Source organism: Alligator sinensis, unplaced genomic scaffold, assembly GCF_000455745.1.
Source record: "Alligator sinensis unplaced genomic scaffold, ASM45574v1 scaffold1140_1, whole genome shotgun sequence".
NCBI classification, from domain to species: domain Eukaryota; kingdom Metazoa; phylum Chordata; order Crocodylia; family Alligatoridae; genus Alligator; species Alligator sinensis.
Genome location: NW_005842441.1, coordinates 912162 through 927722, shown reverse-complemented (window position 1 = coordinate 927722; position 15561 = coordinate 912162). Strand labels below are relative to the sequence as shown.

The 15561-nt window shown below is 50.4% G+C and overlaps 1 protein-coding gene and 1 long non-coding RNA gene across 2 annotated transcripts in view; both read right to left on the bottom strand.

Moving 5' to 3' along the window:
- Positions 1 to 8518, bottom strand: part of LOC102380665 (follistatin-related protein 1-like) — a 14712-nt gene extending 6194 nt beyond the window's left edge. Inside the window, exons 1-2 of the mRNA XM_025212025.1 lie at positions 8462 to 8518; positions 6253 to 6483 (exon numbers count right to left, since the gene is read on the bottom strand). Of these exons, the coding sequence (XP_025067810.1) occupies positions 6253 to 6483; positions 8462 to 8518 (288 nt within the window). The remainder of the gene's footprint in view (positions 1 to 6252; positions 6484 to 8461) is intronic.
- Positions 8519 to 12045: 3527 nt separating this feature from the next.
- LOC106722568 lies at positions 12046 to 13258 on the bottom strand. Its single transcript, XR_001358581.2, has 3 exons — positions 13177 to 13258; positions 12447 to 12466; positions 12046 to 12334 (listed from the first exon to the last, which is right to left on the bottom strand). It is a non-coding gene; the product is annotated as an uncharacterized LOC106722568 (long non-coding RNA).
- Positions 13259 to 15561: the final 2303 nt, after the last annotated feature.

Genomic DNA, 15561 nt, shown 5'->3' with positions numbered 1-15561 from the left:
AACATGATCCTGCACAGAGGAGCTTGCTTGCCACTGCACTTCAGGTCCAGATTTTCATTAGGCCTGTAGTGGGAGGCAGCTCCTTATTGTGTCAGTGTCAGCTTAGTGAGCATGTGGTTAGCTTTGAGTAACACAGCAAAGTGTGTGGCACAGGGAGGCGCTTTGAGGAGGGGGCTGAGGCTAGCCGGCTTTTGGGGGAAGGGATTGTGGAGCACAGCTCTGCAGGTCGCCACATCATTTGGGGTGACAGCAGGAGCCCAGGGGTGTGCCTGAGGCAGTGGGTCATAGGAGGACCCTCACAAAAGGCACCAGTGTTAATGGCTACAAAGGCCCAGATCCTCTTAGGGAGAGGGAGGGGGGTGTTGGTTCCTCAGGTGTCACTGGGGGGTCATTGCCATGGCAAATTTGCTTTCAGTGCTAACTCCTGTCAGGCATCCTTAATCTCTTGCTGTCAACAGCTTCTTATTTAACCCCTGCCCCACATGCCCCTCTGGCCCTGAGGCTGGGTGCTTTGAAGTCTTTATCAGGCAGGATGGGAAGGCAGAGGCATGCTGAGCCTGGCAGGAGCACTGGTGAGGCTCAGGACCAGCTGCTTACCAGTGGCGACGCATAGAGAGTGCACAGGGCTGCACGTGCACACCCTGACGGCCGCGCTTACTGCTTAGGCAATGGGTGGGGGGGCTGGTGGGAACTCCAGCGCCCCCCTGCAAGCGCCGGCTGATAGCTGTGCTCACTGCAGCCGCTTTCAGGAATGGCTGTGGCTGCTTGTGGGAGCGGCTGCAGCTATCGGCCGGCGCTTGCTCCCAGAAGCAGCTGCAGCCACTCCCGGAAGCAGCTGCCATGAGCACAGTGATCAGCCGGTGGGGAACCCCCTCTGGTCAGTGGGACTGGTCACAGGGGGGGCACATGCCCCCCCTAAAGGGGCACCAGTCGCCCATGCCAGTTACCAAGGGGTGGGGAGAGGGGAAGAAAGGTTTGTAGATTCCAGGCTGAATGAATAAGGCTGGATCTGGGGGGCCTTGGATCTGAGGCTCGCACCACAGCAGGGGCTTCATCCATGAAGCTGGGGACATGCAGAAGCTCCCACATGCCCCCCACCTAAGCTTAATGGTGCCGGGATACACTGCAACCAAGGGCCAGCAGGACCCCTATTATATCCTCTTCCCTGCTTTTCAGAAAAGTCTCTCCTCCCCCACCCCCAGGTTTGGCTACTCCCTGCCTCCCTTGCCCTGCCCTGCCGTGCTGGGTTTCTTGCCTCCAAATTTTCAAAACTTTCACCCTCTCCCTTTTTATCCTTTCCCTCAGCGACTCATGAGGCTGAAGTTGGTTCCTTATTCCCAGTTCCTTATTCCCGGTTCCTGGTTCCTTTTTCAAAGATAATCTAGACCCAATAAAAGCTTGTTATTAATGAATTACACATCCTAAAGAGACAGAATTTCATTAGCTATGCATATCTACTAAGTATTATGTAAAATAATATCTCACATCAAGTACAGAGCCCTAAATGACGGTCAGATTAGGATGGTATTATGGGGCAAAATACTTCTTAAACCACCTCAAATTTCATGGCGATGCCAGTGGGGGACTGTCCCAAAGAACCCTGACCACAGTCCCACCTGGCCCAATGCATGGTTTGGCCATGTCAGGCTGCCAACTAACAGCCCCCCTGCCCACTATACTACGTATAATGGCTTGAATAAGGAACTGGCTTTTGAGCCCGGACTATGGTTAGAAATTCTGCTTGGGCCATCCATCAGAATACCTGTGTGTGACTAGGGGACTGTCCTAGACATCTGTGACCAGAAACTTGCCTGACCCAAAGCACGGTTTGGCCATGCCAGGCTGACCACAGTCAGCACCCCATCCGCTGTGCTAAGTACATGGAACTGAATAAGGAACTAGATTTTGGGCTGGGATTATACTCAGAAACCCTTCTTGCCAGGCTGCCAACTAACAGCCTCCATGCCCACTATACTAAGTATAATGGTTTGAATAAGGAACTGGCTTTCAGGCTGAGATTATGGCTAAAAAATCTTTCATGGGCCCCCCTCACAAAACACCCTTTGCCACCAGGGAAGCGTCCTGGACATCTCTGACCAGAGACCTGCCTGGCCCAAAACGCAGTTTAGCCACACCAGTTGCCAACTGACACCACCCCCCAGACACCGTGCTAAGAGTCTGGACCCGAATAAGGAACTGGATTTTGGGTTGGGATTATACCCAGAAATCCTTCTTGGCCACCCCACATCATGTCCCTGTGCCACCGGGGGACACTCCTGGACACCTCTGAGCAGAGACTTGCCCAGTCCAATGTGTGGTTTGGCCATGCTAGGCTGCCAACAGACAGCACCCAAGCCAGTGCGTTAAGTATCTGGACCAAACTAAGGAACTGAAATTTGGGCTGGGATTATGCCCAGCAATCCTTCTTGGGCCACCCCAGAACACATCTCTGTGCCACTGGGGAACAACTGTGGACACCTCTGACCAGACACTTGCTTGGCCCAAAATGTGGTTTAGCCACATCAGGTTGCCAACTGACACCCCCCACCCCCCCAGACACTGTGCTAAGTATCTCGACCCAAATAAGGAACTGGATTCTGGACCGGGATTATACCCAGACATCCTTCTTGGGCCACCCCAGGAAGCATCTCTCTGGCACTGGTGGACTCTCCTAGCTGTCTCTGAACAGAGACTTGCTCGGCCCAAAACGTGGTTTAGCCACGCCAGGTTGCCAACAGACAGCACCCCAGCCACTGTGCTAAATATACGGACCTGAAGAAGGAACTGGATTTTGGGCTGGGATTATAGCTAGAAATGCTTCTCAGACCACCCCACGCCATGTGCCTGTGGCACTGGGGGACTCTCTTGCACATTGCTGAGTACAGACTTGCCTGGCCCAAACGCGGCTTGGACATGCCAGGCTGCCAACTGACAGCACCCCAGCCACGGTGCAAAGTACATGGATCTGAATAAGGAACTGGATTTGGGCTGCGATTATACCCAGAAATCCTTCTTAGGCCACCCCATGCCATGCTTCTGTGGCACTGGGGGACTGTCCTGGACATCACTGACCACAGACTTTCCTAGCCCAGAGCACGATTTCTTCATGCCATGCTGCTAACTACAGCCCCCCATGCCCACCGCACTAAGTATAATGGCTCGAATAAGGAATTTCTTTTGGGCTGAGATTAGCGATATAAATTCTTCTTGGGCCACCGCACACCATGCCTCTGTGGCACTGGGGGACTCTTCCAGACACCCTTGACCATGTTTTTGTCTGGTCCAAAGAACGCTTTTGGCCATGTCAGGCACCAATTTACTAGCCATCCGCATGTGCTATTTACATTGCTGGCAATAAGAAGCTGCCCTTCTGCTGGATTCACGGGGCAAAAGCCTCATGGAATCATCCCAGAACATGTCCCCACTACCAAGGAGCCTCCTGAAGAAATCTGGGCATGTACCTGCTCAATGCGATGCTAGCTTTTTGAGTGTAAGCCTGCCAGGTGACACCCAAACTTTAAAACCTTTATGTTGCTGTTCCACCAGGCACTGGATGGCAGGACAAATGGCTGCATGCATATATAGGGTACCAGTGACAGACCTCTACTCGGACGTGTGGTATTTAGCATGTGTCAAAGCAGACTTGTTTAATCGAGTTTGCTGCCAGTCTGCTGAAGCATGCTAATTAGCACACTCCAGCAGCCTTTGCGTCATGTGTATTCACTGTGCCTGTGTTTCAAAATGGCAGCAGCAGCGCTTTAACTATAGATCTTCGAACCAGCTTTGTTAAAGCACCCCCACTGCTGTTTTGAAGCACGGGACACTGAATTCATGTGACACTGTGGGAGCTCTAATTAGAGTGGCTCTCAGAGCTGTTCTATTTAAAGCACCCTTCTCCCCACCCGAGAGCATGTGTATAGAGGCCCCTAGGGATTTTTCAACAGCATTTTACATTTACGTCCAACTGCCACCCAGAAACTTGGTAAAATAATTTAAAGATGAGTGTTGTAATTGAAAGGTACCTGCTCATTCACTAGCAAATGTTAAATTAAAACAAGTTTATTACAAGGGAAAAGGGGAACAGTGGTACTCCCTAAGCAAAACCTTAACTATTAACCTTTAACTGTAACTCAAAATGGATCACAAGTCACAGTCAGAGGCAAACCAACCTGGGGAGCTCCCTCCTAGGCAAGTCACTCGGGAAGGGAGTCTCACCCACGGCTGCCATCCAGGGACTCTACCACTTGTGATCCAAAATAAATTCCTTATTTGAGCCAGCATACTAAGTGCAGTGGGCATGGCATGAAGAAACCTCACTCTGGATCAGGCAAGACTCTGGTCAGGGGTGTCCAGGAGAGTCTCCCAGTGCCACAGAGTCATGTTGTGGGGTGGCCCAAGAAGCATTTCCATCTCTAATCCCAGTCATCAAACCAACCAGTTTCTAATTCAAGACCATATACTTAGCACAGTGGCTGGGGTGCTGTCTGTTGGCAGCCTGGCACGGCCAAGCTGCACTTTGGGCCAGGCAAGTCTCTGTTCAGAGATGTCCAGGAGAGTTCACTGATGCCAGAGCAATGCTTCCTGGGGTGGCCCAAGAAGGATCTCTGGGTACAATCCCAGTCCAGAATCCAGTTCCTTATTCAGTTCCATATACTTAGCACAGTGTCTGGGGGGTGGTGTCAGTTGGCAACTTGGCGTGGCAAAACCATGCTTTGGGCCAGGCAGGTCTCTGGTCAAAGATGTCCAGGACAATTCCCCAGTGGCACAGAGGTATTCTGATGGGTGGCCCAAAGTATTTTTGGGTATAATCCCAGCCCATCATCCAGTTCCTTATTCAGTTCCATATACTTAGCACAGTGGCTTGGGTGCTGTCTCTTGGCAGCCTGGCACAGCCAAATCGTGTTTTGGGCCAGGCAAATCTCTGGTCAGGGATGTCCAGAAGCGTCCTCCCCATGGCACAGGGACATGGTGTGGGGTGGCCAAGAAGGATTTATGGGTATAATCCCAGCCCAAAATCCAGTTCCTTATTCAGTTCCATATACTTAGCACAGTGGCTGGGGTGCTGTCTGTTGGCAGCCTGGCACGGCCAAACTGTACTTTGGGTCAGGCAAGTATCTGGTCACAGATGTCTAGGACAGTCCCCGTGTCACACACAGGCATTCTGATGGGTGGCCCAAGCAGAATTTCTAGCCATAGTCTGGGCTCAAAAGCCAGTTCCTTATTCAAGCCATTATACGTAGTATAGTGGGCACGGGGGCTGTTAGTTGGCAGCCTGGCACGGTCAAACCATGCATTGGGCCAGGTGGGACTGTGGTCAGGGTTCTTTGGGACAGTCCCCCACTGGCATTGCCATGGAATTTGGGGTGGCCCAAGAAATATTTTGCCCCATAATCCCATCCTAATCTGACTATCGTTTAGGGCTCTGTACTTGATGTGAGATATTTCACATATTAATTAGTACATATGCAAAGCTAATGAAATTCTCTCTCTTTAGGATGTGTAATTCATTAATAACAAGTTTTTATTGGGTCTAGATTAGATTTGGAAAAGGAACCAGGAATCGGGAATAAGGAACTGTGAATAAGAAATAGGGAACCAGAAATAAGGAACTGAGAATAAGGAACCAACTTCAGCCTCATCAGCAGCTCCCAGTCCCCAAGGATCCATCTCTTTCTTCCTCTTCCCCACCCCTCCCCTGCCCAGGTCTGCCCTCTCCTTTTTATCCGTAAGATATGTCTGCCAGCCCGAGACACCAGCACTCCACAGAGCGGAGCCACTTTGTGCCACTTCTTCGCTGCTCCCAACAGCCTGGGATTTGACCTTGCTCACTCCTCATGCTACCATATTTGCTTGTATACAACATGTACCCCCCTCCCTTCACATATTATATTTTGGGGTGCATGTCTTAAACAAGGACAGATGGGGAACATGCGGGAGTCGAGCTCCTCAGTCCCTCTTCTCAAGCCAGGTGGGCAGCCAGCAGTGCCTGTGACCTCCTACTGCCACTCTCCCTCTATTGCAGCTGCCTGTGTTTCCCCTATGAAAACGTGTATTGGCGTTTTCAAAAAAAGATCTTTTTTTTCCTTTATCCCACCTTCCAAAAAAAAGCACACATCTTATTTGAGGGCAGGTAGTACGTGAGAAAATAGGATATTTTTTTCACTCACTGAAGTCACTGAGAAGGTGGGATGCGACTGCAGCGCTACCTCCAGCCCAGGCACAGGCTCCTTTCTCCGGGGAAGGCCTCCTCACCTTGAAGTATTTATCTAGGACTTCACTGTAGTTGCTGCCTTTAGGGAACCAGCCAACAGGGATGATCTCTGCCTCCAGCCACTGGATAACGTGATGTCGAAGCTCATCCTGGTCGGATTGGTAGCAGACAACTGCCAGAGGGTGGAAGAGAAACGAGACAGAGAGGAAAAAAAAAAAGAGAGAAACAATTGAAGAGCAAGGCCCTGCTGTGAGTTTCCAGACCTGTGTTGCCTATGTCACAGAAGGGACTTGTACTGCATAGGAGGAGTTATTGCCATCCTGAATCAGCCATGCCACAGGTTGAGCCATGGACCGGCCAAGGGTGACACCCTGTGGAGAGGCAGGGTAATGACAATGTCTCCATCCTGCCTGCTGCTGTGGCACGTTCCTGCTACACTTGTTCATGATGCACAAGGAATGGGGTAAAGTTTGATCTGGAGCAAACACTCTCTCTGGCCAAATACACTTAATTCCCATTGGCCAGAAGAACACCCAAGCTGAGCAGGTCCAAGGTGTCTGCACAGTACAGGAATAGCTTCCCTCACGCACCTTTGGCCTGTGCCCCTTGGCCCATAACTTGGGAGTCCCATCTCTCTGGAAGAGAGGGGATTTCAATCTCCAGCATCAGCCCCATGTCTGGCCTCTCCACTGTCAAACAGGGGAACAGTTCATGATGACCAGGAACTGACTTGTCCCAACTGCCTGGCACAGACAAGCCCACAACTTTCTCCCAGTGGCCACTGTCTTGTGCACTGAAATGAAAACTAAAGTCTACATTTTAAGCTTCACTAAATTGCCAGATCTCTATTGAGGTCAGTGGAGCTGACAATTTGCAGCAGCCGGGTGTCCAAGACAGACAGACAGACAGCATGGGAGGATTCTGTGAGGCTAGGTCTAAACTACTTTTTGACTGTTGGGAGGTGACAGCATAGGTGCTGAGTATTTGGGGGCCCAAGTGCCCTGCCCCGCCTTGGGAAGAGGGTAGGGTAACCACCCATTCCTAATTGGGTGGTACAGTCCTGAAATGGGAATGTCAGGTCCTGGTCCTGGGCTGTATGACTCTGGGACAGCATCTGTCCTGGATTCCCAGTATCGTGTACGGATCCAGGTTTTCCATTCACCATGGAAAAATGTGGGAAATGGCAGGTTCCAGCTTGCAAGGGGCTGTGGGGAGTGGGATTCAGGGGGTGCAACCAGCATGTCTGCACACACACACATGCATGTGGCCAAGAATACAGTTCCAGGCAGCAGTGAATAACAGCTCCTTCAGCTACCTGCAGGTAAGTCTATGGGGGAAGGAGTGGTGCAGGGGCTGGGGGCTGGAGACTGGGTCTGGGAGTGCTGCCTACCCAGGGTGGTGCATGAGGCCTAGGGCCAGAGCAGAGAATTGGACAGAACCATAGGGGGTTTGTCCAGGGGGTGGGGGGAAGCAGCTCCCTGCTGCTGCACACACTCCTGGGGAGAAGGGCATGAGGGGGCACATGCCTCACAGATTTGCGTGCAGGGTGGGAATAGATGTGGTCTATGGGCTATGGGCTCAGAGCTCCCTACCCTGCTGCCCTCCTCCCATGAGTACTACGCAGGCCACGCCACCAGCAAAGTGCCCCCTCCCTGCCTTGCAGCAACGGAGATGGTGGTGTGGACTTGTGCCCTCACTGCTGCTGGGTGGGCAGGAGGTGTTTCGCCATGGTGGCGTGGGACTCCTGGGGGGCAGGGAAGCTAGGCGAGAAGTCCTGAGCCTGCAGCAGGCAGCCTGCATCTGCCCCCACCCCTGCCCCAGGCTCCACTCAGTGATTTGGGCAGTCCCCGCTTGCTGCAGCAGGGAGCTGGATGCGGACTCCATGCTGATAAGTAGGGGAAACGGGGACTGGAGTAGGGGGAAGGGGACCATAGTGGGACCCGTGCCAAGCCCCATCCCCTGCCTGCTCCACTAGTCCCCCTGAGTGCCCCCTGACCCCTGCCCGCTCTCCCAGCACCACCCCGCCATGGCTGCCCCAGCTCCCAGCTCTTTAAAAATAAATCCACACTCCCCAGCTGCTGCCACGTGGGGGGTGATCCCTGCTGCCCCCACTGCCCCATGCTGCATGGGGGACTCTGTCATGAGCCCCCCGACCCCTGCCCCCTCTCCCAGGCCTGCCCCATGGCTGCCCCACCCAGCCCAACTCCCAGCCCTTTAAAAAAAAAAGAAAAAAAAAAGTTCCAGACTCACCAAATGCTGCAGCGGCCATCGGGGCTTCCGTGGGCTTGTGACAGAGCCCCCCCACATAGCGTGGGGCAGTGGGGGGCAGTGGGGATTGCCCCTCTGCCTGGCAGCAGCCGGTGAGTTGGAGCTTTTTTTTTGTAGGGCCAGGAGCTGGACTGGGCAGGGCAGCCATGGCAGGGCTGGGACAGCAGACAGGGATCAGGGGGGTCCTGGCAGAGCCCCCCACATGGCATGGCGCAGCAGGGTGTAGCAGGGGACTGCTCCCCTGCCTAGCAGGAGCTGGTGAGTGTAGGCTTTTTTTTTCAAGGAGCCGGGAGCTGGGAGAATGGGAGGAGCAGCCATTGGGAGCGGGTTGGGATGGGGCTGATTTGGAGATTCGGCCGAATCGATTCGGGACAGTGATTCAAATCACCAACTCAAAATGCTGTCCCCTGAATTGGCTGAATCTGAAGCGAATACTAGCCACTTCACACAGGCCTAACCCTTATATAGGAAATAATAACAGACATATGACTATTAGAGTAGCACCTACTAGAAGCACTTATATATATGTGTGTGTGTCTATCTATCTATCTATATACAACCTTATCTAGTAATTTTTTTACATTTTAGCCAAGGTACGGAGAATAAAAACCAGGTCCACTATGGAGTTTTTGTTCTTCAGTCTTGAACTGAAGAGCTTAGAAGGCCAAGAGACGTTCTGTTTTTTTCAGTCAATTGGAACTGCAGCTGCCAAGGGTCATGAAGGGTAACAAGAAGGGTTTCTACAAGTATGCCTGTAAAAAGAGGAAGATCTGGGGAAGTGTGGGTCCCTTACTGAATGTGGGAGGTACAGATTGTGATAAAGGTGACCAAACGCCAGACATGAGAGCAAGTTATGCTCACGGCGTGGGGAAAGCAGCGGGGGGCAGCCTAATAGCCGTGCGATCGATGCATGCAGCAAAATCCCCGGCTTATGCAGCCCATTGAGCGCGCGAAAAAGGACCTGATCCCATTGGCTATTGGGGCAGTATAAAAGGCAGACCCCGCGAAAAAGAAGGCAGGACCTACACAACATCGGAGAGGCTTGATCACCCTCACTGAGGTCCTGCGTCCACGGCTCCTTTCCCCCCCGGACGCCCCCATATTGGTTAATTGCATCTTTTGGATGTGAGAAGAGCTCTCGGGTTCCCTACGGTTTGTTTTGTTTTTGGAAGTTATTGTAAAAGGGAACTGCCGGCGCGGAATTGTGAACGGAGCATTTATGTGCTCCACGGTGTACCTCTTACTGAAGGTGCCTACACTCTGTACATCGACAGTGCGAGTCTGTGTACTTCAATAGGGTAAGTAAAGTATTCATTTGTTATATTGCCTTCGGATTTTCTTGGGTGGGAAGAGTAAAGAAAAAGGAAACGAGATTCCAAACCCTTTTGTCCCTGGCCCGCTCGGATCCAGGGGTTAATCAATCACCCCCCCGTATCCGTACCACACAGATGATGTAGAAAAGGCTGAAATACTCAATGCCTTTTACACCTCAGTCTTCACAGGCAAGGTCAGCTTCCAGAGTACTGCACCTGGCAGCACAGTTTGGGGAGCAGGTGAGCAGCTGACAGTGGCAAAAGAACAGGTTAGGGACTATTTAGAAAAGCTGGACATGTACAATTTCATGGGGCTGGACACAGTGCACCTGAGGGTGCTGAGGGAGTTGCCCAGTGTGACTGCAGAGCTGCTGGCCATTATCTTTGCAAACTTGTGGTAGTTGGGAGAGGTCCTGGACAATTGGAAATGGGTAAATATAATGTCCATCTTTAAGGAAGGGAAGAAGGAGAATCCAGGGAACTACAGACTGGTCAGCCTCATCTCAATCCCTGGAAAAATGGAGCAGGTGCTAAAGGAATCCATTTCTAAGCACGTGGAGGAGAACAAGGTGATTAGGACAGTCAGCATGGATTCACCAAGGGCAAGTCATGCCTGGCCAACCTGATTGCCTTCTATGATGAGATGACTGGCTCTGTGGATGCAGGGAGAGCAGTGGACTTGATATATCTTGACTTCAGCAAGGATTTTGATACAGTCTCCAACAACATTCTTGCAAGCAAGCTAAGGAGGTATGGGTTGGATGAATGGATTACAAGGTGGATAGCAAAGTGGCTGGATCATTAGGCTCAACAGGTAGTAATCAATGGTTTAGTGTCTAGCTGGCAGCCGGTATCAAGTGGAGTGCCCCAAGGCTCAGTCCTCGGGCCAGTTTTGTTTAATATCTTCAGCACCCTGGAAGATGGAATGGAGTGCACCCTTGGCAAGTTTGCAGATAACAAAGTTGGCAGGGAGTAGTAGATACACTGGGAGTAGTGCTAGGATCCAGAGAGACCTCAAGAAATTGAATGATTGGACTGAAAGAAATCTCATGAGGCTCAATAAGGACAAGTGCAAAGTCCTGCATTTAGGACAGAACAATCCCATGCACTGGTATGGGCTGGGGACTAACTGGCCAAGCAGCAGCTCTGCAGAAAAGAACCTGGTGGTTGCAGTGGACAATAAGCCTGCCAAGTTTCAAGGAGTTACAGGGGTTTGGAGGAAACTGCACCTCAAGCTGTGGACAAGCAAAACTCGTGACATGGGTGACACTGTGTGTGTTAAGGTGCAGCAGGGTGAAGGCTGCAGGGATAGTAGCCCCTGCTGCAGCCTCAGAGCCTGCCAGCTGTCAAGGAGATAGGTGCAGGGGTTCTGGGACCCTGCACCTCTGGCTGCTGACAGGCAAAACTTGTGTCATGGGTGCTTGTGCAATTGACTGTGTCTGTCTTGGGGCGCGGGGGAGGGGAAACTACTGCAGGCCTGGCTGCTGGCCCCTGCTACGGCCATGAAGCCTGCCAGCTTTCGAGGAGATAGGTGCGGGGAGGGGTTTGAGGCCCTGCACCCCTAGCTGCTGACAGACAAAACTTGTGACATGGGTGCTTGTGCAGCTGACTGTGTCTGGCTTGGGGCAGTTGATTGTCTGTATTGATTATTTCCTCTCCTTAGCCTGTGGTTTTCTGGTGTTAATTGATGCCCGTTAAGTATTTATGTAGTAGTTAGGTACTGTGTATTGACATGGTCCCCGAGTGAATCATGATTAATTGGTAATTGGTAGCACAGTAGCTTAGCAGCCAGACCTGCAGTAGTTCCCCCCCTCCAGTGCCCCAAGACAGACAATTGCACAAGCACCCATGTCACCAGTTTTGTCTGTCAGCAGCTTGGGGTGCAGTTTTCCCCAAACCCCTGTACTTATCTCCTTGAAACTTGGCATGCTTTGTGGCCTGACTCAGAGTTAAGAGGGTATCTTACTATATTGATAATTCAGAGCCTATGATCAGAAGGACTCCATGTTAAAAGGTGCCAACTGTTGTGATCTCTCCAGTATAAAATGCAAGGCAGCCCCATGTTACCTGGTACCTCTCACATCCTTTGCCAGATTATATCTTCCATTGGTTTCCTAAGAATAACTATCTAGCTGTCATGAAGATAGAAGGCCAGTGATGGTATGAACTGAACACTGGCAAGAACCAGTTAAGGAAAAGAGGAAGCCACACTTCCAAGCAGCTGCTTGACAAAACTAGAGCGGACCTAGAGAGAAAGAGACAGTAGAAGACCTCCAGATGAAAACAGGGAAGGAGGCAGGGTATGTCGGAATGAGAGAAGAGCCAATTGGGAATGCAGGGGCGAAGGGGAGTGGAATGATAGCTGGCTGGGGAAGTTGGAGAACTGCGATGAAACAGGAGATGCTGACAAAGGATTCATTGTTGGGAACGTGATCTGGGAGCCAGTGTGACTTCAAGAAACAGAAGAGATGACTGAGTCCTACAGTGCAAAGTAAAACTTTTCTTATATTTCTTTTCAAGTGGTGAGTCAGGCTAGAACAACCTTATAAAGAAGAAACAGGGAAAAAAAAAGAAAAAAGGTATTTAGGACATAATACTTCCTCCACTAAAAAAAGGTTGAACAGTAGCTTGAGGAACAGGCTCCTGTCACTTACCACCCAGGATACGGTGGTACCTAAGAGACAAGAGAAACCAATGTAAAAAGTTTAGATAGATACCTAATAAAAGAACTTTATTATAAAGAACTGTCACAGTGTGGGGTTCCCAGGGATGGCCGCGACACCCCTAGGGCTCCATGACTGTGCCAATCTTGCCCAATGGGCACTCTTTTCCTCTCCTGCCATGTTTTGCTGGTAATTATAATAAATAGGGAGGCAGCCCTTGAGTTTGTATTCGGACACGGCCCTGATGGACCCTACTGAACCCTGTGGGTTCTTGGACCCCTTTTGGGTCCTGTTCAAAATGGATGCCTCCTGGGGCACCCTCAGCCTTATGGGTTAGATGTGTGGCTCCAAAACTACATTTTTACTATGCCCCAAGCCTCGCAGATGGTATTTAAACATTGTCCCTCTGAGGCCTTGATATAGCTCAGCCTCTCCTTTATCACTGGGCTCTCTGCAGCCCTGTCTCTGCACCCACACTGGCACTGGGCTCGCCACAGCTCTGACTCTGTGCCCACAGTGGTGCTGGGGTCTCCACACCATAGTGTGGCCCCAATGAGGTCTCCTCCTCCCCAATAGCCTCAGTCCAGTCCACCAATTCATAAACAACAACCAAAATATGATCCCCTGGGTTATAACATAATACAACCAGTTCAGGGTGTGCTCTGTCCCTTTAAAAGAGTCAACCCCCCCCTTGCCTTAAGTGCCTTGTAGGCCAGGTTACCTGGTGAGCTCCTGGAGCCCCATTAGCCCTATATGCAGCATATCAGGTGGCCACAACATCTTTGGGCAATTCTTCTCAGCAGGCTCCTTCCCCTGGCTGCTACCAGAGAACTAACTCCTGCTGGCTTCAGCCCTGGGGTTTATGTGCGCCCAGTGCCCTGCCTTCTTCCCATCAGCTGACCAGGTGCAGGTGCAGGCTATGTCCCTTATTAGCCTGCTGTCCTAGTAACCTACACCTGTGGGGTTTTTGCCTGGCTCCTCTGCCTAGGCAGTTTCTGCTCTTAAAGGAGCAGGTACTTTAGTGCCCTGTGACAAGAACACACTGAATTTTCATCTTTTGTCAACCCGTTCATTTTTATGAAAATATTCAAAACCACAAGAGCATTGATCAATAACCCCTTTTTCCAGTGGTGTTTAAGTTGTACCCTCCAGTATAAACCCTTTAGCATCAAGACGTGGCAGATGAGATCTGGGGTCACCACTGAAGAAAAAGAAATGGGGAAAAAATCAGATAACTTGAGATCAATCTGGGCAACTGTGTTTTAGATACAACAAGAGATTAGACAGAACCTCTCACACTAACACAGTAGTTGATTGTGTCAGAAAAAAGTAGGTTGTGTTCCCACCCACCAGCAATCAAGCTTACACGAACCCCTCACAAACAAGCCACTGCCCTGCCAATCCATTTTCCTTGCCCTTTCCCCATATAAATTAGGTTTGTATTTTCCCAGCACTTCTCCACAAATAAATTCACCTTTGTCATTCCTCTCCCCCAATTTGGTGTTTGAATGTTTGCATGTATTCATTTTCCAATACCATATAGCTAAGCTTACTTATCCCTGTACCATTAGTTATAAACCCTCTTCTCCATCTGCTAGTGTCCTGTAAAGTGCATAGGGTTTTTTATCCATAACAATGAAGAAAAAAATCACCATTAAAGGAAAATTTTCAAAACTGTTTAAGAACACCTGCTGAAACAGACCTGGACATGAACCACCTCTCTACCAAGTATAGCATAAACAGGCATAGATCAGCCAATGGAGAAGTATGGCCAGAAGCAAGGGGTGGAGGCAGGAAGGAAGCAGAAACAGGCCATTGTCTAAATTTCTAGATTTCTTATTAAAAATGTATCAAAGGAAGCCAAACACACACGGCATAAGAATTCTGCACTCATACAAATCAGTCCAACTGGCCACATAACTCTGGAGAAATAACAGGACATTCACACTTTTTGAAGCAAGAAAAGAAAGCTCTTTCTTTAGCTGTTTCATTGGATTACCTGTATGTCAAGGAGTTTAGTTTTCTTACAGGGAGGAAAACAGAGCATGCAGGTGCAAAGGAGAGAAAAATCTCTGAAAATATCCCTACATAGGTTCTCTTACTTCTTTCCAGTGGCAAGCAGGGGGAAGCAGTGCCAGAGTTGTCTCCACTGTTCCTTACTGAAACAGTAACATGTTCAATTTCACACTTATTAGATCTGGTGGTTCCTGCAAAAAGCACAAGTCCTCTCCTCACAAAGGTCTATAGCATCAGTGTCTGCATCTCCACATAAACGTTTTCAGTTTCATAGCTGCTTTAGCTTAGACTCTTTAGCTCTTTTGAAAACCATAGATCTATGCACTGAGAGCTAGGAATAGGGTAGCAACCAGGGATTCAGCTTTAGTTATGTAGGTAATGAGAGAGTGAATCAGCTGAAGAATAGGCTCTCTCCCTGAAAGTGCTAGACTTTAGGAAAGCTGATTTCAATGAACTCAGGCGATTAGTCAAGGACGCACTGCAGAGTAGGAGTTTTGAAGTGATGGGAGCCCAAGAAGGGTGGCTGTGCCTTAAGGAAATGATCCTTCGGGCACAAAGCAAGGTGATCCCCGAGCGAGGCAAAAGGGGGAAAGGGGCCAGGAGGCTTCCCTGGCTGACCAGAGAAATCCAGGGCAGCCTAAGGGACAAAAGGGGAGCACATAAAAAGTGGAAACAGGGAGAGATCACCAAAGATGAATATACCTCCTCTGCTCGTGCTTGTAGGGAGGCAGTTAGACGGGCCAAAGCTGCCATGGAGCTGAGGATGGCAACCCAAGTAAAAGACAACAAGAAATTGTTTTTTAGATATATTGGGAGTAAAAGGAAGGCCCAGGGAGGAATAGGACCCCTGCTAAATGGGCAGAAACAATTGGTGACGGACAGAGGGGACAAGGCTGAACTCCTCAACGAGTTCTTTGCCTCAGTGTTCCTAAGTGAGGGGCACGACAAGTCTCTCACTGGGGTTGTAGAGAGGCAGCAGCAAGGCGCCAGACTACCATGCGTAGACCCTGAGATGGTGCAGAGTCATTTGGAAGAACTGGATGCCTTTAAGTCGGCAGGCCCGGATGAGCTCCATCCAAGGGTGCTGAAG